This window comes from Mixophyes fleayi, chromosome 4, assembly GCF_038048845.1.
Source record: "Mixophyes fleayi isolate aMixFle1 chromosome 4, aMixFle1.hap1, whole genome shotgun sequence".
In the NCBI taxonomy this organism is placed as follows: Eukaryota; Metazoa; Chordata; class Amphibia; order Anura; family Limnodynastidae; genus Mixophyes; species Mixophyes fleayi.
In genome coordinates, this window is record NC_134405.1 from 239,916,089 (window position 1) to 239,941,325 (window position 25,237).

At 41.8% G+C, this 25,237-nt stretch overlaps 1 protein-coding gene across 1 annotated transcript in view; it reads right to left on the reverse strand.

Annotated features, from left to right (window-relative positions):
- Nucleotides 1-25,237, reverse strand: part of CAPS2 (calcyphosine 2) — a 95,406-nt gene that overhangs the window by 40,041 nt on the left and 30,128 nt on the right. Inside the window, exons 10-12 of the mRNA XM_075209545.1 lie at nt 12,261-12,374; nt 9,061-9,135; nt 1,255-1,350 (exon numbers count right to left, since the gene is read on the reverse strand). Coding sequence (XP_075065646.1) covers nt 1,255-1,350; nt 9,061-9,135; nt 12,261-12,374 — 285 coding nt within the window. The remainder of the gene's footprint in view (nt 1-1,254; nt 1,351-9,060; nt 9,136-12,260; nt 12,375-25,237) is intronic.

Consider the following 25,237-nt stretch of genomic DNA (forward strand, 5'->3'; position numbering starts at 1 on the left):
ACAAAAGGCATCATTTACAGTTGGGCATACACCAATAGCACTGTAATGTACATTTCCATACTACACATGCCAAAAATGCCAGCGCATCTAGATTTGTTGTATATCATAGACTTGCTTTCCATTAACCTTGAAGAGGCAGAACGGGGACGGGCAAGGGTAGTCTGAGTAAAGTAAGGAAATGTTTAAGTAAGTATGACATAATAAGTCATGGACACATCAGTAAAATAAGTCTCTTAGGAGTCATACTTCTTATGGGTATTGGAGGTGCAAAGACACACAATGATAATAATGATGATGATGATAACCATCAGCAGCACTATCTAGCTGTCTCTGATTGAGTATTGACCTCTCCAACTGATTTATACCAATCAACTGATTTGTACTTAATTAGTGTTGTGGCTATATTATATCAAGTCTGGCTGTCTTTTTGTTTTACTTGTTTGTTATCTCCATTTGGACTTCTGCAAGAAAGTTTACCTTTGGGGTTTTCTTTAAGAACAAATATAGGGAAGTTTGTACTTCATTACATTTTATATGGACATTGGAACTTTAGCATTTATTAATAACAGTCCAGACAGTATTATCTCCGGCTTCGGAAAGTAGCTGAGATGACACAAGCAAAGCAATATTTATATTTCTGAAATTTATGATTGCAGGTTGTTTATCAAATAAATCATATGTTCAACTTAATTTCCTCATCTAGGATACTTAGTATACTTTACTATTACTTAGACACAATGCAGTGAGATAGTGACAATAAATACTTTTAAATAAAAGAGCTGGGAGTGAGGAGATCACCACAGCAGTAAAGCTGTGAAATATCACATTAAACAACATACTAACAAAGTGGAATATAATACATCTATGACCATCGAGCACTTTTACTATTCTGTGTTGTTAGCTATAATTTTTAATAAAGCTAGGTATGCTTGCTGGAGGAGTTCCACAAAAGCGGTTAGGATCCAGAAATATAGAACTGAGATATATGCTTATAAAAGGGGCTATTTGAACACGCAGAATGTGTTATCTATGTTATTGTAAGCTTACTGTTATGTGAAGCCTAGTAAGCTTAAATATAGTTAGAGAAAGAAGGAGGTCAGAGTACCTTTTAGGTTCTATTACTTAGAGAAATACAGCAAATGTCATTTCTATATTTCAGATCAGCTTATAATAAAACATAGCCATGAGCTAAACAGCAATATCTATTTAATGTCCTTCTGAAACATAAACATTTGTCCTTTTTGTTCATCTTACCTATTTTTTCCAAACTGACGATATTCATAAATTGTAACAGACTTGTCATGTGCGAAAAAGAACCCGATAAGTTCCCTGCAGGCATCACGACCATTTCTAAGACAGAACACAGAGTCATGAATTTCTATTTTAGTATGGTATATCTTATTTGTTCCCTGTTGTGCCAAGTATGCAGTGCATCAGACAGCATGGATCAAGCACACCCAAAACAAGTTGCAAGTCTTTTATCGTGACCTAGTCAATGTTTCGGTGCATAAGGACATACATGTATAGCATATAACAAAGTCATTACTAATGTGCTCAATCTGTTATTGTTAGATACTCCCACGACATCATTGAGTTAACCGCCCTTTGCTTGAACAGAACAGGTCCTAACTCCCTTTTGTTTTGTGGTGTCCAAGATTGCAGTTGTGTTGTGCAATTGAAGAAAATATTCACATGTTGAAGCAGCTAAGGAGGAGCTAATATACAACTTAATAACTACAAATTAAATTAGGTAAAAATTAATTTTCAAAATAAATTACAAGTGTAGTCTTCAGAATAGTTTCCTTATATGCAAGTAACAGCCAATGTTTTTTTTTCCATAACACAGAAGTGGTCTAAGCATGACTGTGCTAGCTGTTTTCATCAATAAAAGCATTTAATAAAAATAATAGCGTATTAGTAATGGAAATACAGCCCCTGTGTTATGCTGCTGTGTCCCAGCCCGATAAGGCATGCTTACAATGAATAATGTGATGCAAGGCAGTCTTTTATTTTCATTACACAGAAATAATATCATTGAATGCCTGGGAGCTACTAACTCATGGTTTATACATTCATTTCACCAGAGTCACCAACAGGCCAGATTTTAAAGATTTATATAGGAAACAATTTAATAGACATTAAACGGAAATTACACTGAAGCAAGGATACCACAGAAGAGATTATGAGAGTACTTTTTTCACTTGATATATTACTAATGTCATTATTTGTGCATTTACAGTAATGACTAGGAAAGCAAGTTGTTTTATATATGAGTTTTAATTTTATTATTGCTATGCCATTATTATCATTTACTTACATAGCACCAGCATACTCAGTAGATTGCAAATAAGCATGTTAAAATGGCAACCAAGGACTGCACATTTTATTTAGGGTAAAATGGAAATAAAAATCTGACTGATGGACAGAGCTTCCAGTGTACCTATCAAATTATAGGATTTCTTCAAAACTGGGCCATTACATGAAAACAATTCAATGAAACAATTTTGCATCACATCGAAAAATACAAAACAACACAAACACACACACGAACTGAAAATAATATTTTTTTAAATGGTAACTAAAGAAATAAGCAACTAATTTACATTAATCTGAATCTTCTTTACTTAGAGATACCTTACAATGTATATGATAGAGAGTATGTTTGCTATTAACTGGTTATTGAAATAGTACCTTCATCTACACACAATTGTACTTTTGACAGTCGCTTGGTTCCACATATCTCTATGCAATTTCCCTTATTATATCCTAACCACTGATGAATGGACACTGATGCCATTCCAGCTCTATTTACAGATAATAAATTCTGCAAAGTGTACAATTTACAAATATAGTTATAATCGATTTGCGCAGAAGTTTGTTGCAACTTTGTTACTCATTTCTAGTTATAGCTGTAGTGTCTTGAAGTTCAGTTAAAAAGTAAAGTATTACCTTCCCACTTCTTTGCTGCAACAGCTGCATCTGCTCCCAAAAGGTATAAAAGTGAAAAAGCAGATACTGAGTTGCTGTGATATCTGTGCTGCCACTAAACATATTAATGTCTGCCATTTTTTCAGTCATGGAGGGGTTGGGTAAGGAGAGCACCTTCAATCATTTTTAAAACTTGGATCCTGTGGTCTTGACACAGATTTAGATGAAAAATCTGACTGGGTAATTATTTTCTTTATAAACCCTACTTGCCCACTCTCCCGAAATTTCTGGGAGATTCCAGAATTCCAGGTAGGTCTCCGGGGAGAGACAGCCATTCTCCTGCATCTTACCCACTTCCTAGTAAAGTGGGCATGGCGGCAGCCTCCATGACGCGATTATTTTCCCCTTCATGGTAAAATGAAGCATATGCGTCATTGCGTTCTCACAAATCACCTCCACTCTGGGATCTTCTGGGGGAAAAGAGTAAAACATTGGTAAGCATGATTTAAGCCACTGTTGCTCTGCTTTGGATCATTGTCCTCTTGAAAGACAAAATTTCTGTGGGCTTATTAACAGAAGATAGCAAAGTTATAGTCCATGCTTTGTCTGCAATGTGCACTTTTCATCTCATTGATCTGAAGAAGTCTGCTAGTTCCTGCTGCTAAAATGGATACCAAAAACATGATGGGATCTTGCTTGTGTTCAATGTTTGGTTTGTGCGAGACATCTACTAGAGCACCACAAATGGGGTTCACAGTGCATATACTTCCGAACAGGCTTCACTGCACATGCAAAGAAGAATCGTATTTGTGTTACATGTACATTGCAATTTGGCTTTTACTCAGGCCCTACTTTTTGAAAACATGAATTAGATTTAGTTGCCTTTCAATATGCCATACAGTGTAATATAGGATGCAATAATGGCAATGTAATTTGATGTAGTATTTGCTGTACTAAGAACTTAAAAAGCTGGGATTGTGCTAGGATTCCTAGAGAATTCAGGAAGAGGCAACAGATGGAGAAAACAAAGTACCTTTATTTAGGCAAAATATGTGAACAAAGATTCAGTTCATGGAATATTCTGATTTCAGTAGCAGAATTAACAGGTATACTCCTATCCACACATACGAACAGGTGTGATGAATGGCAGGAATAGTCCATGGAAGCAACAAGTTCCAAGTAATGATTCAAATGACAAATACAGTTCATATGCAGGAACAAGTAGATTGCATTACCCAATTGCCAGGAGGCATAAGACACCAGACTAAGGAGGCAGGGATCAGTATTCCAGTTAGTCAGAGGCATGAGGTAGCCCAGGAAAGCAGGCGGACTAGCTGAGTCCAGTGACCAGGCAAAGGTCAGGGCAACAAGCGTACAAGCAGAATCCAGTAGCCAGGCAGAGGTCAGGGCAACAGGCAAACAAGCAGAGTCCAGTAATCAGGCGTGAAACAGGTGCTGGTACTAATTAGGTAAGGAGATTAACTACTATAGGCGAGATGTAAAGCTCAGTGGCAAAACAGAAGCACCTCTGGTGGAATTGAGGTACTGCAGCCCCATACAAAGTATAGGAAGAGCCATAACATAAACCCCCCTTTAAAAAGCAGATTAAAGACGCTCCACATAAGCTCCCCTCACGCTTTTCTCTTTATAGGATCTCCTTGGAGAGACAATTGGTGTCTTCTCCAACGGAGTACTGAGAAGACCCAATTTTTCAAGAAAAGAAGAATTTGCAAGTTTGTCCACTAAGTCTCTAGAATCATCAATAAATTCACTCTTATAGTCTGAGTCCCAGCCTAGAGTCGGGATAAGAACTTTTATTTTTTCGCAGGATTGTGATATGCCCATAAAGCCAGCCACCAAGGTTTACATTTGTTGTGATTGAAGTGGCATAGCGTGGGTTTTTCCGTCTTGTTATCTTTCTCTCCAGTTGACACATACTTTCTGACTGAAGACCCATTCATAGAGGATTTATAGAAAAGTGCAGGAACTGACACACAGGCTAGAATGTGCACAGCGAAAACCGTGATCAGATGACTTGAATGTAGATGGAAAGTATTTCCAGCAGACTGCATTAACAAAGTCCATGGTGTTGTGGGTAATGGGATTATCAGAATCAAGGGAGAAGGCAAAAGACTGTGGCTCCCTTGTGAATCTCATGATAATGGAACCAACTTGATTAAATTGGCCAAAGAAATGTAATGGAGATTCTTCAAATTGCTTAATACAGAGTTGAAGGACTAAAGAAAACTGTTTGAGGTCTCCATCAGAGTAGACTGGAGGAGGGTCTGAAGATCTAGAAGAGGCTCCTGGGCGCCATGGCTGAATAGCAGCAGACTCTGGGAAATCCTCGACTTGGGCGGCAGAGGGGACAGCACAGCGAGAAGCCTCTGAGCGGACAGCACAGCGAGAAGCCTCTGAGCAGACAAGGCCAGAAGGCAGCTCAGGCTGAGCCCTACTGTGAGGCAACTCGGGCTGAGCCCTACTGTGAGGTAACTCGGGCTGAGCCCTACTGTGAGGCAACTCAGGCTGAGCCCTACAGCAATGTTTATGGAGCCCACTGGAGGGACGGGGGCCCCTGCTGGAGGGGGCTGCAAGGGCAGCATCCCCTCTGGAAGGGGCTGCAAGTGCAGCGTCCTCTCTGGAAGGGGCTGCAAGGGTAGCGCCCTCTCTGGAAGGGGCTGCAAGGGCAGCGCCCCCTCTGGAAGGGGCTGCAAGGGCAGGGCTGCAAGGTCAGCGCCCCCTCTGGAACTAGCAAAGTCTCTGGAGTGGAAGCTGGCACCTCAGAGCTGGAGACAGAGGCTGGCATCTCAGAACTGAAGACAGGCTGGCACCTCAGGACAGGCACCTGGAGCTGACACCTCAGGACAGGTGCCTGAAACTGGCGGATTAGGCCCATCCAAGGAAACAGATCAGGCTGTAATGTAGCAACAGGAGGTGAAGTGCAAAAAAATCCAAGATCTGGAGAAGAGCACACTGAAGACTGTTCAATAGGATATCATGGTCTGCGGAGTGGAGAGTCTTGTAAGTAATCTTCGTTATTGGCACAGTAGAGGCATAGTTTTCCAATCCTTCTGCGCTATCGCTCCTCCTCGGTCAGATGGGGACACAGGTGGCTTGCCCGTTTAGAATTCTTGATGGCCGAGGCTACCGGCACTACTGACACAGATGCAGCACCAATAATGTCCTTGTGATTAGAAAAAGTTCCGGAACAATATTCTGCGGTCTGCATGCTTTCTTTAGAAGAATTTGTTGCATTAGAAATCAGTATTTAAGTTGTAACTGCTCAACACAGAAGCAGAAAGGGTTTTAAGCATTTCTTGAAATAAAGTAGATACCAATATGACTTGGTAACGGAGCTGAATAATGTCCATTTGCCGCATTTGTAGTTGTGGATTTATTGACATGGTCTCCAACAGTCAAGACACACATTTCAATTCGAAAACACTAAGAATCCCTGGACAAAAGCAGAAGACGTGCAATCAGCAGACCCAGATTGTATGGCAGTTCATCATGTTATGATTCCTAGTGAATTCAGGAAGAGGCAACAGATGTAGAAAATCCAAGTGTCTTTATTAAAATTAAATGTATTATAAGCCTATAGAACTAAATAAAACCACAACTGATGACAGGCTTAATTTGACTCTCCACTCCCCTAGCCTTTAAATTGAAAAAAACTCCATAATACTATGGTGATATAGATGGTTGACGTCACTGCCATTTTAGTTGTGCTTCTTTCTTGCCAACGGCTTTTGAATAGCCTCATTATTCAATATACAGAGTGCAGATTATTTATGCCAAACAGCCAATATAAACTGGTATTGGAAAAAGGATATCTGTAGTGAGTTTTACTTGATATCACCACAAACTTACTGCTAGTAGAATACAAAACCAGGGACAATATCTGCCCATGTGAAAATAAATCTTGCTTGTCCTTGCATATCCATTACAAAGCAATATGAATAATCCACTTAGGATCTAGCAGTGTTAGTCTATTACTCTTGGAAAAGCAAATAAAAGCAAATCTGCAATGCCCCTAGGGTAACCATGTGAATTACTGAGATATGCAGAGGAATTAGCTATTCCAAATCCTTTTAAGAGGAGGGAGGAAATTGTAGTCATCTTGTTTAAAAATAAATCACACCTAAGGAAAGTCTGCAAAAGAGTCTCAAGATCAAGTGAGCTTTTTATTGGGTTATATTTCAATCATCTGATAATGTCACATAAAGGTCACCATGATGCATTTTCTGCCCTTAAATTTGAAGACTTTGATGCAGTGACTCAAATGTACACAGTATAGATTTACATCACACTGACATATGAAGTTATGGCCCTGTGGAAGAAAATGCATTACATGTCTGTTTTGTAACATTACGCACCAAAACATTTAATATAATTATACAACGCACTGTGAGATAGCCTCTCCACTTACATCAAGTGCATTTAATGTGAACTGTTGTGGAAATGTTAAATATAAATCTATATTTGTTACAAAATTACCATGTAAAATGTTTGCTTAGAAAAGAATACAAATAATGCAATCCAGCTATCCTCTTTTCTTGGAAAAGGGTGCATACTGTCCAACGAGATTGTAATCGTTTTAATCAAAGCAAAAGTTGCAATCACAATGAGGCCACACAGGTGGCAGCTGTGCACAATGGCATATGCCACCATTGCTGAACACAACAGCCTGGGAATCCAGAGTAAGGACCATGAACGACCTGACTGGTTCCTAGCACTATTTTATGTAGAGTGTTCAGTTCACTGCCTGCAAAATGCAATATAACAAAGTATGTGCCCTGTTACTGTGCGCTGTGATATTTTGCAATCTTACATTCCCAATACCTGCCTGTAAGACCTGCTCCAGCGGTTCAAGGGAAAGATAAAAGTAAACAGATGAGAATGGAGGGATGCAGACAATTGGAGCACCCAGCACAGTCCCTGCTTTGTTGCCTTGAGCACCACTTTTACACTACCGGCATTATCATTGTATAAGGAACAGAAAAATTATAATATAGTTATATATAGTTAATGTAGTTATACATAGTTCTCGAGAAAGCAACTAGATACTAAAATACTGGTTCTAATGAAGTATTGGTAAAATTGCATGAGAGACGTAATTCAACAAAGTCTAAGGCGCTCTAATGTCTTCCTATTCCTATTAATGGGCAGCACGGTGGCTAAATGGTTAGCACTTCTGCCTCACAGCGCTGGGGTCATAAGTTCAATTCCCGACCATGGCCTTATCCGTGTGGAGTTTGTATGTTCTCCCCGTGTTTGCGTGGGTTTCCTCCGGGTGCTCCGGTTTCCTCCCACACTCTAAAAACATACTGGTAGGTTAATTGGCTGCTATCAAAAAATTGACCCTAGTCTCTCTCTCTCTGTCTGTGTGTATGTTAGGGAATTTAGACTGTAAGCTCCAATGGGGCACGGACTGATGTGAGTGAATTCTCTGTACAGCGCTGCGGAACCAGTGGCGCTATATAAATAAATGGTGATGATGATGATGATTCCTAAATGAAACAAAGAAAAATCTCTCACCTCCTTTATTATATAATGCAGATGTGGGTAACCAACTTTTATCATAACATCTAGACATGTATTTCCTTATAGGATACAAATACTAGGAAAGCAGTGATTTCTATAATTGGGACAGGTCTATACTAGTTAAAAATGTGTATGTTTTCTAGAAATTCATAAGTTTGCCTTTTTTAGGAGTCTTCTCTGCTTTTTTGGTCAATAATAGTCACAAATCTCATTCCCAACACCTGTCTGTGGCGAGTGAGGCTAAAGCCTAGTGTTTATGGCTCTTGCCATGTATGTGATGCTTATGTAAACAACATTTTGTTTACAGTCTCTAAACGAACATTGTTCCAGTGATCAAATGATGATGGAAAAAAAATGGCACAGTGTTCACATATCGCTTTTGACCACCATCTCTCAGACACAACGGTAACCTTGATAAATTCAGCAAGAACAAAGCAACAGAAACATTGCTAGTTTATAAAGCAGCAACATATTCCTCTTACGGTACAATAGAATAGATTTTACAAAAAAAACAAAAAACGATTGTTACTATTTAGCATAATGTTCCTTTAAGAAGTGAGAAAAAAATGTTTTGGAATGTATAATTACCTGCATATGATTCGAGCATCAAAACGTAGTTTATTTGAAAGCATATTTTCAGTTAGTGTTGAGCTTGTTTTTATCCTATTAACAAAGTACAAGGGTACAATCTCACACAAAGATAGTGACAGAAAACAAATAAAAAGAAATATTGTATGCACTTTGCTATATATTACCTACTGCACACACTAAAGCCACAGAACTTCAATTACTCTTCCAATGGTCTCTCTGGGATTTTGGTGTACTTAAGGGTCATTTATGAATCACAAAACATTTAGGTGTGTAGCACAAAAGCTGCTACTTTCTCCTTTGTGAAATGATTTTTGAGCAGTTGTCACATGGTGTCCCCAGGTCCCCTGGCCATTATACAAAAAAATAAACACACATACACAATATTAAAATTAAGCTTAAATGCTGCACAAAACACTCACAACTTTGTTAAATATAACATAAAACATTTTTTCTTCTTTCTTGATTCAATGTAGCACAGATCGTAAAAAATAAGCATTGTAATAACCCCCTTAAAAACACTACAAACAAAATAATTACAGGCTCTTTCTCACAAAAGCCAACACATTACTGTACCATTTAGTGGCAAAAAAAGTTGTTGGACAGGTAGAAAGTTTTTGCAAACAAATAGAACTGAAATGTCTGTGGTTATAGGGATGCATGGTTCGATTAGATTGCCAAGAGATTAAAGTGATCGAGGAGAGATTACACGTCCATTGATAGAAGCCAAGAGAGGAGGTTAGAATGAGTAATTTGGAGGAGAATGTGCATCATTATGGATTTTGAAATCACTGAAGATCCTGGTAAGAGGATAAAAGATTAGGGGTGGCCAGATTGAGAAATGTTCAAGGAATTGCTGGGATGATCCAGGGAGAAAATAGATTGCAAGAACGTGCAGAAAGAAAGAGTTGAAAATCTGGGTAGTTTGTACTTGAAAAGATGGTAATCAGAGTGAAGAAATTGGTGGGAGAACTCTGAATGTGCAGCACGGGGAAAGGAGGATTTCAGCCACAATTCCATGTCTGTTTCCGGGCCTGGAGGTGTGGGTGAAGTGGAGACCACCATGTGAAAGGGCTACAGGTGAGGCAGTGTCTGCTTGTGCGAGTCATGTTTCTGTTATTGCTAAAATGTTGAGGTTGTTTAAGAGGAAGAGGCCATGGGTGGAGGCTAGTTTGTTACAGAAAAGAATGTATTCCATAGGGCATATTTAAAGGATCAGAAATCAAGTGTATGGAAATATATAAGTGACCTGGATCTGGTGGTATATCTTAATGCTAGAAACTGAAGGACTGAGAGGTAGTAAAGATGAATAAGATTTAAAAGGTCTTATTTTGCGCTGACAGGTTGAATATCGTGCAGATAGGGATGACAACAGGAAAAACGTTCATGAGTGTTAATTAGTGCGGAGTAGAGTAGAAGCAACATCGATAAGTGTGTGATTTGGGGGCTAGGGCAACTTTGTAATTGTAATGCGAGTACCAGTATCATGCATGGATAATAATAAAGACAGTTTTTTAAACATTGTAGGATTTGAGAATGAGTTGCATTGTAGGGGTTTCAGAATGAGTTGCATGGGATAAATACAAAAGTGGAATTAGTGATAAATAAACTCAGCTAGTTACACTGTCTATGGCAGTGAAATTGTGCATGCAGTTTCTGGATGTAATAGATCACTCTCCTCTGTCCCCCTCCTGTCACTGATGACAGGCTGCGTGAGAGAGGAGGATGCTGGGTCCCGGCGCCGCGCGATTGGTAAGTGTTTCTGTTTTTTTTTTTTTATGGCAGGCACGCGGCACCCCTGAGACCCCTGAGTTTGGCACCCGGCGTATAAGACGACCCCCCCACTTGGAGGCATGTTTTTCAGGTCCAAAAAGTCGTCTTATACGCCGGCAAATACGGTATATATAATATCTGCCAAATTATTGCTCTTTATTGATTTTAGCATTTGGCCTGCAGCTTAGTACTTTGAATACTAGTTTTGCACAACGCTTTTACTGTGCTTGCAGTGGATGACCCATTTACAGATTGTGGCTGCAGATAGTCTCCCCTGTTGTGTGTCTCCGCCCCTTTCTCCCATACTGCCAGCATGTGTGTGTGTCTCATTTGTGGTGTAACCATCAGGAGACAAGAAATAGCACCAGATGAAGATGGTAAATGTTGGGGAATGTGTGTGTGTGGGGGGGGGGAATTCAAGTAAGTGTGTCACAATGAGGGAAAGGAGTTCTAAATTAAGGAAGGGGGGGCTTTAATGTAGAAGCTCAAGTAGTTCCAGTGTAAATATAGCTTGCAGCATTTGGTTTTATTGCAATCTCCATAAAACAGGTAATAATTATACTTATGTATGTACATTTCAGTTAAAAGTTATGGCTACAGAGTAATTGTACTGTAGATAGTGACCAAAAAATATTATCCCACTCAACTAAGATCCTGTATTAAAAATGCAGCCTGTCTTGAAGCGGCTTTTAATGTAAGTGTGGGCAGAAAAGGTATTTTTGTGTAAGTGGGTCTCTTAATGTGGATGGGGTGTGAGATACTATTTTTATAGTAAGTTGAGAGTGGGGATTAATCACTTAATGGTGGGTGGAAGCGTTTCATATAAAACACGAGTGCTTTTGATTTAATGTCGGACTGCATAGAGAGAGGGAGCCCTACAGTGTTCACTCATTGCAAGGCTGTCTATATCTCATATTCCTATCTTTTTTCCAAACAGGGACCCAACATTCCAGGATCCAAACATGCACAACTGAGCTTAAGACACATACAGCAGCAACAAGTAGCGAAAGCAGCAAGAACGGATAGGAGAGAGCAGGACAGTCTGCCAACTGTTCTGTTTCTGGTGGGTCAGTCCCAACTCTGGGGACTGATCTACTTAGTCAGGACTTTGTCCCGACTACAGGGACAGTTGGGAGGTATGTCCCGTTTTACACAGCTCTGCTCAACAGTAGTGCACGCAGCATTGCCTGTAGATTTGAAGGGGATTGGAAGAGTTGGAGAGTAGCTTAGCACTATCTAAAATGATAGCCACGCCTCCTTGCATGCTGGTCATGCCAAATGGTGCAGTGGCGTGGAAACCCCGCCCCCCCCTATTTGCCAATGTAATGTAGTTATTTGTCCAGTTTCAAGACAAACAATAACGTTACTTAAAGATAACACTGATAGTTTTACTGACATCTTAAAAAAAAAAATCAAAATAAAATTACTTGGTCTCATGTAAGGCTCTGTTCCTGAAGCGGAGAGGGGCAGAGGCTGGTTCTCGCTGAGAATTATTGAGAATGGATGTACCTACATTTTGTTCTGGATCGCTAATAACAGCCCTAGAAAACAACACAACATGTACTTTCAGCAAGAAAACCAAAATGCGGACGTTGACATTATAGTAATTAAAAACAACAGACATTGAATATAATCAACCTATTAAATGAATAAACAAGCTTTTACAGAAAAAAAAAAGAATGTTACATTTTCAATATAAATTGCTTGCATGTGTCCCTAGCACATTAATCTTTGTAATATGATATCTGTATAGGTGTTTGACTTATTTTCTCTTGTTGTCCATTGGATGACAATAGTGTACAGTGGTACTGCTGGTCTGATCAAGAGGTAATTATGTAACAGGTAATAAAGACAGCCCCTCAAGCTGTATCTAACAGACCTTACTAATAGACTCAATTTTTTCTCAAGATATAAGAGAAGTATAAAGCATCTAAAATTACCCAAAGCATGTCAAAAGATGAGATTTTGTTGTTAAGTAACAGAAATGACCACCTCCTATTTCTGACTCTACTTTACCAACATTATCTTGTATTTACATTATTTTGCAAAAGGAACATTTTCCCCTAACCAAAATATGAACACACACCACTTCGTTGGAATTACTATATTCCTACTACCATAGTCTAACTTATCATCATTTTGCAAATAATACAATCGTGAAGAATTTACTTCTTTACTTTAAAAAATCTATACCCCTTGTCTTCCACATTATTGAACACTAATCCCCCCACTATCATCCTGTCACATCTATTTCTGTGTTTGCACAAAAAGTAGTAGAAAGCTGTGTTTCCTGTTTCATTCTCTTTATGTCCTTAAAAGTGTATGCTCTAGCAAGAAGAAAAATATTAAACATTCTTTAATATGATAATATTATAAAGCTTTAGGTATCCCAAATATTACTTATATTTGGGTTATAAGGGTCTAAACTTGCATTTGTTAAAGTTTTGTCAAAGGGCGCTATTAGAGAAAGATCAGGTTATATTAAAAAAAAAAAAAAAAGAAAAAGGGAAAATGGTTCTCAAAACAATTACCCCTGGAAACAATACTTCTCTTAAACAGGGAAGTTGTGATGGTTTAAAATAAAAAAAATGGACGTATGTAACACATATTTAAATGTAGTACTGCAAAATATAAAAAAGTAAATGATTGATACATATTTCATTTTATTTCACTAATAAATATCCTTATCCAGTATAAAGTGAAGACTAATGTCTTATCACAATCTACCATGGTTCAATAATCTCTCAGAATTGCCCTCCTTAAAAATCCTTATTTAATAATAATAGGATAATAAACGTGATAATTGACTAGAGAATTATACTTATTATAGCACTCTCCATATAATTCTAAATCTATAGTGTCTATAATAAATAACAGTGTGTGTAATATTGTTTTTTTAAATCTTTTATTTTCCATAGACTAATACACTGGAGAACAAAAATGTTGATATTAGTATTTACGTAGAACTGACTAAATTTTAGTTTTATTCATTTTACTAATCAGTTCAGAAATTATGACAAAATTACAACATCGTATTGTTCATTAAATATGGTTCATCAAGCAATAGTGTTAAATTTTTATTTGGAGGAGCTAAATTATTATATATTTTGTTTAATAATATCCTGTCTTTGTTTTAATAAAGGAACAACCACTGATGAAATGAGCAGAGGCTAAGTAATTTTCCTTGAAATCATTAAGCTAAACACTTTAGTCCTAATAGTGGGTGTTCTATCCACCAGCTCACTGATGAAACAACTATTCTCTCTAACCATAGAAGTACGTTATTTCTTTAATCTATTATTATGTATTGGAGAGGTGGTAACCACTGCTGGCCATGCTCTGGGAGTGGGTTGCCTTTGAATAACGTCACAGAGACAATGCCACCAACGTACGTTTCTCTACAGCTTCTTCTGAGCAGTAACACAAGCCCACAGATCCTGTACTATTTAAACATTGGCATACCTTGAGTGGCACAATACAAGGCTAATCAAGATCAAGAAATGTCAGTGTGTAATTAATAGTGGTCTATTAAAATTGTTATAGTATTTCACTTTTATATGAGAGCGGAAAAAACTATGCACAGTAGACTTCCTGTCTTTAGGTAGAAAATAATAATTCACACTCCGCCTCATACCAAATGGAAATAGAATGGCAAACATCACAAGTTCTGTTAAACATTGGAGACTTATATACACACACACACGTGTAAATGTTATTACTAGTAGTTGTTAGGCAAAGGTGCTTGCACTTCAGGTTTATTGCTCCTTACTCATGGGCAGACTAGAACTGGTAATACTGCCAAAAATAGGATTTTTGTTACACACCGTAAAATCTGTTTCTTAGTCCACTGGGGTACACTGCGAGACATTGGGGTATAGTAGGTGGTCCTGAAGTCAGAGGCATTTTAAACACTTTAAAGTGTTGGGAGTGTAGATTCGCCTTTCCAATGCCCTTCGTATAGGAACTCACTCCTCAGTTGTTTTAAGTACAAAGCTCAAAGAGACAGCCAAACAAGGTCAACAAGAACATCAAAACAGGCAACCAGCACACAAACAGAGCAAAGAGTGGGCACGCAGTGTCCCTCAATGGACCTTGAGAAACTGATTTTTTTTTTTGCCCTATTGGGAGACACTGCGAACAATTGGGGACATTCCAAAGCTGCCCCTAAGAGAGAGATTGCTCTGAAACGGCTGCCCACAAAACCTTCTAGCCAAAGTTAGCATCCTGAGATGCAAAGCCCTGCAACTTGTAGAATTTCAGGTGTGGACAGACAACCACGTACCAGCCTGGCACAACTTTTCGGCTAAAGAACCACTCAGGAAGCACTAACAGTCCTGGTCGAATGAGCCATTAAGCTCACTAGCATCGGCTGAAACTATTGAAAACTGGCCAACATAGTAGTGGAAGTGAATTACCTTGCCAGCGCAACCCGAGATGCTGGTCAACCCCGTTTTGTGCATCAAACAGCAACAAATCAGTAGCCTTGTGAACCGCTGCAGTACAGTCCACATAACACTGAAGAACCCGAACCACCTCCAAAAACAACAAGGACAGATCCGAAGAATGGAGAAAAGGATGGAACCACAATTTTCTGGTTTAATTTAATACGGGAGAGTACCTAGAAAGAGTAACCGAGAAAGGTTCAAATTGGGAAGTGTGGAAATGTTGTCCCTCACACCAGAGAATTTACGCCTTCCACAAACGATAATAATTGCCAGCAGAGGAAGGTTTTATGGCCTTGATCATGGTCATCACTACCGAGGGGGAGAACCCCTGAGCCTTAAGTATCAGGGTCTGAGTAGCCACGCCATCAAAGCCAGCCGGCTTAATGAGTGGCAACAAAGAAGTCCTTGCATGAGAAGGTCAGGACAGAGAGGCAGTCTGAAGGGTGGACCTACAGCAATCCCTAGAATGTAGAGTACCATGCCCAACGGGGCCAGTTTGGAGCGACTATTATGGGCTACACCCATTCCCTCTTCAACTTTTTGAGTACTAGATATACTAGATGAAACTGCCACAAAATCATCATGGCATCACCGATACCTGTGGCGGAATCCCAGGATTTCGCGCAGAACAGAGGAACCTTGACTGGACACCATGAGATCTGTCTCTGGCTGAACCAGAAGTGTGAACATGTCCCTGTGAAGGGACCATTCTCCTGGATGGTGCTATGAGCCGCAGCAGTGCCTCAAGCTGTCGCGACTCCCTCTCCTCTGCTGGTATGCGTCCCGGTCATCGCCATGATGACCGGGACATCATTTCCGGTTTCGTGTCCCGGCCATCACCTAGGCAACTGTTGGGACGCTTTCTGTATAGTGCCGCATCCCGGCAAACAAGCAGCCGGGCGCGTGCGCATTCTCTGTAGTTTTTAGTTGTACAGCCTCCTGGGCATTAGGAGGAGGGCTGTACTAATTAATTAGGCAAGTCCTAGGGCCTATATTATTCCAGCCCTCTTGCCTCTCATTGGTCTATGTCTGTATATAAGGCAGGGAAGGCTTGGCCTCCCTGCCGGTCATAGCATTCAGTTCCTGGCTGCTGACCTGCTCCTTATTACTCTGCTTACTCCTGGATTACTTTCTGTGTATGACCTTTGGCTTATGTTCCTGGACTTGTGATTATTTGCTTGTGACCCTGACCTTCGCTTATGACCCAAATACCCTTGTTTGCTGCCGGCCCTGACTTTTGCCTGAACCTGACTTCGCTGATTGCATCTGACCTTGGATCCTGGCTTGTTCTTGACCATGTTGCCTGCAGTCATCACCTCCTATTCCCATGCTCTGGCATTACTCATAAGCTTGCACATTGAGTTTAAGACCTGGGGGCATCTGAGCACCTGTGGGCATATCTAGCTCTATGGGAAAAGCTGCTGTTATAGGTGAAGACCTCTGCTGATACTTCTGCAAGCTTGTGATAAAAGCTGGTAGCCGTAACAGGTGGACTGTTGCGAGAGATAATCGGCCTTCTAAATTTCCACATCTGGGATGAAGATGGCCGATATCACCGGAACATGACATTCTCTCCAAGACATAATCTTTGACGTCTCCTTCATGGCCATAGCACTGTGAGTACCCCCCTGATAATTCAGATAAGCCACCGCTGTCGCATTGTCTGACTGGACCCTCAGAGGCTTTACCACCAGAAACTTCTGGGCCAGGACAAGCACCCTGTAAACCGCCCGGAGCTCCAGCACATTGATGGGCAGGAACGCCTCCTGGGGGTCACAGAGGCACTGAAACTGGAGAGCACCAATGACCCTGCCCCATGCCGACAGACTGATGTCCGTAGTCACCAGTGTCCACTTCCAAACCTGGAAGGAGCAACCCATGGTGAGATGTAACAGATCTAACTACCATAAGAGGGACTGGCAAATAATTGCGGATAACTTGATGAATTGTATGTCCAGATAAAGAGGGGATTTCGACCTCTTGCGCAGGAGCTCCCTCTGAAACATCCGCAAGTGAAAGTGTGAAAAAGGCACTGCCTTGAACATGGAGACCATTGTGCCCAACAGCCTCATACAGAGAAGAAGGCACACCTCCCGTCTTGCCAGGAGGGACCTGGTCTTGGACTGGACCAAGAGTATCATGTCCTCCGGAATAAACACCGGGTGTCGAAGTCGAGGCCCAGAAAGTGCATCCTCTAAATGAAAGGGAAAGAGGACATGGGCAGGTTAAATATCCAGATGTGTTTTTCTAAAAAGGAGATTGTTAATTGAAGATGGTGGATCAGTATTTGGTAAATAGGTGCCTTCAACATCAAGTCATCCAGGTAAGGGACAACTGTTACCCCCCTGGGAGCGGAGAAGACCTGCAATGACAACCATCACCTTTATAAAAAAACCTTGGGGCGGCAGCGAGGCCAAAAGTTAGAGCCCTGAATTGGTAATGAGCATTGTGTTTGGCAAACCGAAGGAGACACTGGTGCCTCTCCCATATAGGAACATGGAGAAAGGCATCTTTTATGTCCAAGCAAGCAAGGAAATCTCCTGGTACCATGCCTGCGATGACGGGCCTCAGCGACCACATCTTGAAGCCCAGCACTCTAAGCCAAGCCGGTTCTTCCACCACAGCTGGTGCAGAGAGGCAACCGCTGTACGCGGAACTCCGCCTCACACAGGGCCTCCGGGTCAGACTGTCCACAAGACAATTTTACATTTTGCACAAGTATAATGCAACACAGACTTTCCAGCAGATCCTTTGTTGGAAGTCCTTCTCTGTCATGGTGTAAACTTTAAAATGCACCAGAAACTACAGAAAAAATAAATAAAAAAAAATAATATATATATATATATATATATATATATATATATATATATATCTACTATATAAATGCCAAGTGGCGTGTGTGGGAAAAAAAACACCAAGCTGCAGCGCCACCTGCTGGGCAGAGTTATACACTGACCTATATATTTCTTGAAGGAGAAGTGACAGTTGGGAGTGGTTGGTGGTTGCCGGGGGTGACAGTGGGGAGTTTTTAACACCTTAAGTAGCTTGATGAAGGATGTGGCGATGAAGATGAAGGATGAGGTGATGGAGAAAAATGATGAGGTGGTGACATGTGGACAAAACCACGTTAAAAAAGGGTGCTTGCGTCGGGAAGTAACGCTCTTTCCCTGAGGAGGACTGGGCTAGGCCCAAATGCATGACAAGAACCTTTTCAACACCTTAAGTAGCTTGATTTGACTAGAAATGCATGAGTATCATGCACGGGTTAACATATATATATATATATATATATATATATATATATATATATATATATATATATATATATATATATATATATATACGCCCCTTAAATGTATATCAGTAGGCTCACTCATACATACTCACGGTACTGCAAATATTGATGGGGTAGTGTCACTCACCGGACTGTGAGTGCTACTTCTAAGGTAGCTAGGAACCGTGTCCGTCCATTATTATGAGGTACTGCGCATGTGCAGTCCCTTTTAACCTTCAGTTCTGTTCCTTTAACTTAATTGGCTGATCAGGCAACACTCCCTATATTAAGCACGTGTGGTCAATACCACGTTGCCTGATCTTGGAGTCTCATTCCTCATGAGTCTCTGAAGGTGTTCCAGTGCCTGCTCGTGTGTTCAGCTTATGCTGATTCCTGTTTGCCGTTTGTGGTTTCCAGACCACTTCTATTCCTCGTGTTCCTAGTGTCTTCAGCAGCTGATTCCTATCCGCTGCCTCCGTGTATCTACAGTTACAGATTACTGCAAACTCTCCTGTGTTTCATCGTGACTCCAGCAGCTGATTCCTATCCGCTGCCTCCGTATATCTACAGTTACAGATTACTTCAAACTCTCCAGTGTTTCATCGTGACTCCAGCAGCTGATTCCTATCCGCTGCCTCCGTGTATCTACAGTTACAGATTACTGCAAACTCTCCTGTGTTTCATCGTGACTCCAGCAGCTGATTCCTATCCGCTGTCTCCGTGTATCTACAGTTACAGATTACTGCAAACTCTCCTGTGTTTCATCGTGACTCCAGCAGCTGATTCCTATCCGTTGCCTCCGTGTATCTACAGTTACAGATTACTGCAAACTCCCCTGTGTGTCATCGTGACTCCAGCAGCTGATTCCTATCCGCTGCCTCCGTGTATCTACAGTTACAGATTACTTCAAACTCTCCTGTGTTACATCGCTACTGTTCCAGCTGATTCCTGTTAGCTACTTCAGCGTGTCTACAGAGTCCTGCTCGTCTCAGCGCTCCAGTCTGCATTCTACCTGCCGTCAGCTGACCCGCTGCCTACTGCTTCTACAGTGTGTCCATTTGTGTCACCTTGCCTGTTAGCATCGAGTCTACGCTCCTCGGCTTCCAGCTCTGCTACATCGCTTCAACTCTCCCGTGGTCTCCTGCTGTTCAATTCGATATACTACTGCTTCCTGAGTATTTGTTGTCCTTGCTGGCCTACCTACAGTGCGCCGCACCTACCTGCCGCTTCCATTCTGCAAGGACTTCTCATCTCGTCTGTTCCCTGCCGCTCAGGTATCCCTGCAGCTATCTCTAACAGCCTGCTCATCTGAACCACGGTATGCATACTTCTCATTGACTGTGCTGGTGTATTGCATATCCATCTGGACTGAGTTGTTCTCCTCCGGAGTTTCCATCCTCTGAGACTATTGCTATTATTGACTGTGTTTCCTTTTGCTGGACTATTCTAGTGACTTTTGTTTATCTGTGCAGTGCTGTTCATTCATTATTATTATTGTGTGCAGTTCAACATGGGATCAAGTTCAGTGTACCCCTGTAGACTCTGCATTGCATTTATCTCCTCGTGTCCTTCCTCACATATATATTCAGTGGTACAACTTGCTAGAGGCAAACCACTGATTCCTGTTTCCCTGTGTCACCAGTTGCATATATCCTCTCACATAAGCAGTGATACAACTTGCTATACGCAGACCGCTGACTTCCACCTCCTTATTACTCCTGGACATTCTTCTCACTATAGCAGTGGTACAACTTGCCGTGCGCAGACCACTGACTACCCTCACGTGTCCTTGTCCATCCAGATCCTCGTGTTCAGTTACCTATTGTTTACCAGTGCTGCTAGTCATAGACTTTCTGAGCATTCTCTAACCATCTGCTGTTTCCACTTCCATTATCACCCTGCCATCAGAGTATCATATACACACTCAACTGCTCTGATAAGACCATCAGCGGGTGATACTGGGTAAAGACTCCTAGTGCCCGTGACAGTACGATCAGGCCATGACAGACCCAGATTCGGAACCCACAGCTAAAGAGATGCTGCAGCATCTGGTCACCCGTGTGGAACAACAGGATGTTCGTCAACAACTATTACTACAATGTTACCAGACGTTAGTCTCCCAAAGAATGTCTGGGCAGAATATTACAGCTTCTGTTGATGCTCCTGTGCTTTCCTCCGTTTCCCCAGTGCCATCCCAGGTGTCTACGGCTTCCACACTTCACCTGCCAACTCCGTCAAAGTATGATGGAGATCCCAAAACATGTAGAGGTTTCCTCAACCAATGCTCAGTACATTTTGAGCTCCAACCTCAAAACTTTTCGACTCATCGTTCCAGAGTGGCCTATCTCATCTCATTATTTTCCGGACAAGCTCTCGCATGGGCTTCCCCTCTGTGGGAAAGAAATGATCCGTTGTTACAGGATAGTGCCAAATTTATTTCCATGTTTCGTAATGTATTCGATGAACCAGGTTGTGTTATTTCCGCTGCCTCCAGCATTCTTCGTTTACGACAGGGTTCTCGTACAGTAGGACAGTACATCATCCAATTTAGGATCTTAGCCTCTGAGCTTCAGTGGAACACTGAAGCGTTAATTGCCGCCTTCTGGCAGGGGCTCTCGGACAAAATTAAAGATGCAATGACTACTCAAGAACTCCCTACGTCTTTAGAAGATTTGATTTCTCTTTGTCATCGTGTGGATCTCAGATTTCGTGAGAGGGACTCTGAGAGAACTACTTCAGCTAAAACATCTCTTCGTCCCACTTCTCAAATTCGTCCTGCTTCACCTCCGGTAATACTGATGGAGATTGGACGTTCCAAACTAACCTCTGCAGAGAGGAATCGAAGAATTAAGAATAGACTTTGTATCTATTGTGCTGATGCCACACATATGCTCCAGTCATGCCCCCAAAAAATCGGGAAATGCCAGGCCCTAACTAGTTCTGGAGAGGTGAAGTTAGGGTTCCTGGAGTTCTCTCCATCTTCTACGAAATCTAAAATCTGTGCATTTGACGTTACCATTACATTTGCTACTAAGTCTTTTGATTCCCAAGCTCTGATTTATTCAGGAGCTGCGGGAAATTTCATTTCTGAATCCCTTGTAAATCAATGGTCCCTACCAGTGATTACCCTGAAGACTCCTATTACGGTGACTGCTATCGATGGATCACGTATTATCAACAGTCTCATCACCCAAAGTACGTCTTCAGTGACCCTTCAGATTGGTGTCCTACACTGAGAAGAAATTTCGTTTTTAATCCTTCCTGTTACTACAAGTCCGATTGTTTTAGGCCTTCCATGGCTTTAATGTCATTCTCCCCAGATTGACTGGCGCACTCCTCAAGTTACGTCTTGGGGACCTGAATGTCACCAACAGTGTCTTTCTCGTGTTGTCCCTCGTAGAATACAGCAAACCTCCATTTCACCTTCCTCACCGGGACCTCCTCCTCAGTATGCTTCATTTGCCGACGTCTTTGATGAAGCTCAGTCTGAACGTCTTCCCCCTCATCATTCATGGGATTGTCCGATTGACCGAGCCTTTGTGGCGTCCTCAGACGTTGAAGAGAGTCCTAACCACTTTATATTAGACACCAAATGTGTTTCTCTGGCTGCTTCTTCCACTAAAGTGCTACCATTTGAGAAGACCCTCGTGCCTCCTGCTCTTAGGAAAAAAATCCTTTCATGGTTTCACTCTTCTTGTTTCTCTGGACACGCTGGTGAACGCAAGACCTTTGAAATCCTCTCTCGAAGTTATTGGTGGCCTTCTATGAGGAGAGATGTCAAAGAGTTTATCGCGGCATGCGATTTATGCTCCCAGGTCAAGACCCCACGCAGAACTCCAGCGGGGTTGCTTCAGCCACTACCCATTCCATCTAAGCCTTGGACCCATAATAGTATGGACTTTGTTACTGAGCTTCCTCCTAGTAAGAATTGCAACACCATTTGGGTAGTGGTGGATAGATTTTCGAAGATGGCGCATTTCGTTCCCTTGTCTGGTTTACCTTCTTCTTCTACCCTGGCTGAACATTTCATTAGAGAAATTTTCCGTATCCATGGATGTCCGTCCGAGATCGTGTCAGATAGAGGAGTACAATTCGTTTCCAGATTCTGGCGGGCCCTTTGCAAGACCTTGGGCATACGATTAGCACTCTCATCTTCCTACCATCCCCAATTGAACGGACAAACTGAAAGAGTCAACCAAGATCTTGAGACGTTCTTAAGGATGTTCTCGTCAGCCAATCAAGACAACTGGGTAGAATTACTTCCTTGGGCTGAATTCGCTCATAACAACATGTACCATGAGTCATCATCTAAAACTCCATTCTTTGCGGTTTACGGTCACCATCCGTCTTTCCCGGAATTTCCTGCCCTCCCGCCCACCCAAGTTCCTGCTGTTGAGACTTTGTGTCAAACCTTCAAAAATATTTGGGCTCAGGTAAAAACCTGTTTAAAGAAGACATCTGCCAGATATAAGTCTTTTGCGGACAAAAAGAGACGGGCTATTTCACCATTGAAAGTCGGAGACCGGGTGTGGCTATCTACTAAGAATATTCGTTTGAAGGTTCCATCCATGAAATTTGCTCCCCGTTTTATTGGTCCATATAGGATCATTCAAGTTATAAATCCAGTTTGCTTCAAACTTTTACTTCCCAAGAGTCTTCGTATTTCCAACGCCTTTCATGTTTCCTTGCTCAAACCTCTCATCATCAACCGTTTCTCGGTCCCTCCTTCAGCACCTCGGCCACTTCAAGTTCATCAGGAGGAAGACTTTGAGATTACTCAGGTTTTGGATGCTAAAATTTCGCGAGGAGTTCTTCGTTTCCTCGTGCATTGGAAGGGCTTTGGTCCTGAGGAGCGTTCATGGATCAAAGCTGAAGATCTCAACGCTCCAGCTCTCTTGAAAAAGTTCAATACCAAATTTCCGGACAAACCCGGTTCCAGATGTTCTGTGCCCACCTTTAAAAGGGGGGTACTGTCACTCACCGGACTGTGAGTGCTACTTCTAAGGTAGCTAGGAACCGTGTCCGTCCATTATTATGAGGTACTGCGCATGTGCAGTCCCTTTTAACCTTCAGTTCTGTTCCTTTAACTTAATTGGCTGATCAAGCAACACTCCCTATATTAAGCACGTGTGGTCAATACCACATTGCCTGATCTTGGAGTCTCATTCCTCATGAGTCTCTGAAGGTGTTCCAGTGCCTGCTCGTGTGTTCAGCTTATGCTGATTCCTGTTTGCCGTTTGTGGTTTCCAGACCACTTCTATTCCTCATGTTCCTAGTGTCTTCAGCAGCTGATTCCTATCCGCTGCCTCCGTGTATCTACAGTTACAGATTACTGCAAACTCTCCTGTGTTTCATCGTGACTTCAGCAGCTGATTCCTATTCGCTGCCTCCGTGTATCTACAGTTACAGATTACTGCAAACTCTCCTGTGTTTCATCGTGACTTCAGCAGCTGATTCCTATTCGCTGCCTCCGTGTATCTACAGTTACAGATTACTGCAAACTCTCCTGTGTTTCATCGTGACTCCAGCAGCTGATTCCTATCCGCTGCCTCCGTATATCTACAGTTACAGATTACTGCAAACTCTCCAGTGTTTCATCGTGACTCCAGCAGCTGATTCCTATCCGCTGCCTCCGTATATCTACAGTTACAGGTTACTGCAAACTCTCCTGTGTTTCATCGTGACTCCAGCAGCTGATTCTTATCCGCTGCCTCCGTGTATCTACAGTTACAGATTACTGCAAACTCTCCTGTGTTTCATCGTGACTCCAGCAGCTGATTCCTATCCGCTGCCTCCCTGTATCTACAGTTACAGATTACTTCAAACTCTCCTGTGTTTCATCGTGACTCCAGCAGCTGATTCCTATCCGCTGCCTCCGTGTATCTACAGTTACAGATTACTGCAAACTCTCCTGTGTTTCATCGTGACTCCAGCAGCTGATTCCTATCCGCTGTCTCCGTGTATCTACAGTTACAGATTACTGCAAACTCTCCTGCGTTTCATCGTGACTCCAGCAGCTGATTCCTATCCGCCGTCTCCGTGTATCTACAGTTACAGATTACTTCAAACTCTCCTGTGTTACATCGCTACTGTTCCAGCTGATTCCTGTTAGCTACTTCAGCGTGTCTACAGAGTCCTGCTCGTCTCAGCGCTCCAGTCTGCATTCTACCTGCCGTCAGCTGACCCGCTGCCTACTGCTTCTACAGTGTGTCCATTTGTGTCACCTTGCCTGTTAGCATCGAGTCTACGCTCCTCGGTTTCCAGCTCTGCTACATCGCTTCAACTCTCCCGTGGTCTCCTGCTGTTCAATTCGATATACTACTGCTTCCTGAGTATTTGTTGTCCTTGCTGGCCTACCTACAGTGCGCCGCACCTACCTGCCGCTTCCATTCTGCAAGGACTTCTCATCTCGTCTGTTCCCTGCCGCTCAGGTATCCCTGCAGCTATCTCTAACAGCCTGCTCATCTGAACCACGGTATGCATACTTCTCATTGACTGTGCTGGTGTATTGCATATCCATCTGGACTGAGTTGTTCTCCTCCGGAGTTTCCATCCTCTGAGACTATTGCTATTATTGACTGTGTTTCCTTTTGCTGGACTATTCTAGTGACTTTTGTTTATCTGTGCAGTGCTGTTCATTCATTATTATTATTGTGTGCAGTTCAACATGGGATCAAGTTCAGTG